At 37.5% G+C, this 2,888-nt stretch overlaps 1 protein-coding gene across 1 annotated transcript; it reads left to right on the forward strand.

Moving 5' to 3' along the window:
- Positions 1–813: 813 nt before the first annotated feature.
- On the forward strand, positions 814–1,564 carry LOC110028735 (RING-H2 finger protein ATL70-like). Its single transcript, XM_020730709.1, is given in 2 exon segments — positions 814–1,024; positions 1,026–1,564. Coding segments are annotated over 2 exon segments (543 nt in total). The 5' UTR covers positions 814–818; the 3' UTR covers positions 1,363–1,564.
- The last annotated feature ends 1,324 nt before the right edge of the window (positions 1,565–2,888 follow it).

Genomic DNA, 2,888 nt, shown 5'->3' on the forward strand with positions numbered 1-2,888 from the left:
TAAAATAATACATAAAGTTCTTCATAGTATTTAAAATCTTAGCCTAACAAAATATCAATGAATTAAAAAATAAATATGAACAGAAATAGCATTTAAAACAATTCATCAGATTTTTTAGTCACACAATATCTTCAAAATCATTTGAAATTACTTGGAAATCTAAGAAGTCTTTGATAGCACACTACAGATTTAACCTAAATCAAGCCAAACACTAGAAAAAAAAAAATAATGATTTACTCCGTTGTTGCTCGCTTGCACCGTCTCAGTCGAGCTTGCAGGGATCTGATGAATCCTACTTAAGTAAATCAACGTCTCGGCCAAACACTGCCAGTGTATGTTTGATAACTAGCCATAAATTTAACATAAATTCAACCAAGCACAAAAAAAATCAAAATTTAAATCCAACTTTTCTGTCACTTCCCCGTCCCCTCTCTGTGTTAAGACATAAATTCTGACTTATTAAAATTTGATTACGAGACTTATTAAAGATTCATTTGGGAAAGCTTGTGTGTTTTAGGATAAGTAGTTTTTTCTATAACATGGTCCTCAGATCGACCCGCAACCTGTATTTAGTGTAAATATATAATCTTATTTTTAGATAAGCAGATAAAACACGCGATCTAAACGCCCCTCACTTGTAAACTGCCCTCAAACGGCTAACTCTGAGATAAATTTTATTTATTTAGCGTAAATCCGAAACAGCAGCCAAACACGGCCTAATAAAGTTATAACTAGCAACCGAACCAAACCTAAACATAAAAACCCCGATTACCGACCTCCGCCTCCCTCCACCTCCCACCCAAAATGTCCAACCCCAAATGTCCAACTCCGGCGCTTCAACCGCCGGCCTCAGCCCCGACGACTCCCCCGCCGCCGCTTTCAGCTCTGAAAAAATCGGAAAATTCGGTTACGGTATCGGCATCTCGGTCGGCATCCTCCTCCTCATCACCACCATCACCCTCATGTCATACTTCTGCACCCGCTTCTCCACCGCCGCCGGCTCCTCTTCTCCGCCCCACCGCGGCCGCGGGAGCCGATCCCAACGGCGACGATGAAGCGGAAAACGATATCGAGGCGGGGGTCGATGAGGCCACTCTCAAGAGTTGGGAAAAGGTGACTTTTGCGGAAGCCAAGCGGCGGGATCCTCGGGCGGGCGACGATGGCTGCTCGGTGTGTTTGGCTGACTATGGAGACGAGGAGTTGTTGCGGCTGTTGCCGGAGTGCGGTCATGTGTTTCATGCGAAGTGCGTGGATCCTTGGCTACGGCGGCACCCCACTTGTCCGGTGTGCCGGGCGTCGCCGGTGGTTAGTCCGCTGCCGACGCCGTTGGCCGAGGTGGTTCCACTTGCGGCGGCGAGATAGTTGCCGGAATATTTTATTGGCTTCTAAATTTAGGAAGTGAGATCAAATGCAACATAGTGATTTTATTTTGAGTTCTATGTTGTATTTTACAAGAAATTAATTGTAAGAAAATAATAATTTTTTTATATTTTGATGTGACATCGTCATAAGATATAATCTGATATGATGGTAAAAAGGAAATGTGTTTGCTCCTCTGAGCAGATTCTTCATAATGAACAATAGGTATTTGCAACTCCCTTTTTTTGTAATTGTTTGTTAATGCTGATATAAATGATGGGCGTGGCTCTCAGAGAAAATAGATAAAAAAAAAAGATAAATTGTCATCCTAACAATTAAATGTCAGAAAATTTACGTACAAACCAGTTAATTTCTTTGTATTTATATAATTAAAGCCTAACTTTTTAACTTTTACATACATGTAAGTATGATTGTAAAGGAGCGAAGTAGTGCTCGAGCCACTTTCGGCTTGAGCTGGAGCTCCGTTAATTTTATCAAGTTTGAGTTCAAGCTGGAGCTTAAGTCTATGAGTTTGAACATGCTCACGAGCTGAGTTTTTTATTGTAGAAGAGATAAATTAATATTAATTTAAGATAATATTATAATAAAATGAAAAATAAAATGAGCAAGAGAAATAATAAAAGATTACTTAATATAAAATACAAAGCATTGTTTTTTAAACAATTTTTATATTTTAAAGATAAAGTTTTTAAATTTAATATATTTTGAGTATATTTTATATTAATATTTTTTTAATGAGCCAGCTCATGAGCCGAGTCGAGGCTAGCTTAAGCTTGGTCATCGAACTTAATTTGCGAGCCATTTATTGCACTGAGCTCAAGCCAACTCACGAGTCTGCTTGACTCAAATATATTCTTACATGCTGCCTATGTGTGTAAAAAGTGTTATTTAATTTATTTTTCATTTAAAATATTGGTATTTTTTATGTGATAAGAAATATTCAGCTAATCTAAGTATAAAAATAAAGTTTAGATATTATGTATGATATAGGAATAGAGTGATATGTATGTAAATGCTCCCTTAAAATTAATTATAATACACCCTTTTTTATTTTCTCTTAAATTCCTAAAATATGTGTTGCCTAAAAATATCCAACCAAAGTGCCATCATAATTAGGGCCTGAATTTCCTTAAAATAGCTTCGTAATATCTAAATTATGTTTTCGATCCACACATAGTGAAAAGAGATTTGTAGAATGTCTGATCGGAGTTTGGTTACTGTTGAGGAATTAGGGCGAAGAGAAAACAAGAATCGACACAAATTCAGAAGAAAACACAAAGATTTAACGAGGTTCGACAAAAATGCTTACGTCCTTGCGAGCAAAGCGGCGACTTTCTTTCAATTTAGAAAAAGAGTACAAGATACCCTTACGGCTACAATACTTCACATATATATATCTTTGACGTACAATACGATTTACAAAATTAATCATGTACCGTACAGCAGGGGCGTTATCTCCGCACCCCCAACCCACATAATGTAACTCCCCCGATTGGATAAATGCTTAC

Source organism: Phalaenopsis equestris, unplaced genomic scaffold (assembly GCF_001263595.1).
Source record: "Phalaenopsis equestris unplaced genomic scaffold, ASM126359v1 Scaffold000522, whole genome shotgun sequence".
Classification (NCBI taxonomy): Eukaryota; Viridiplantae; Streptophyta; class Magnoliopsida; order Asparagales; family Orchidaceae; genus Phalaenopsis; species Phalaenopsis equestris.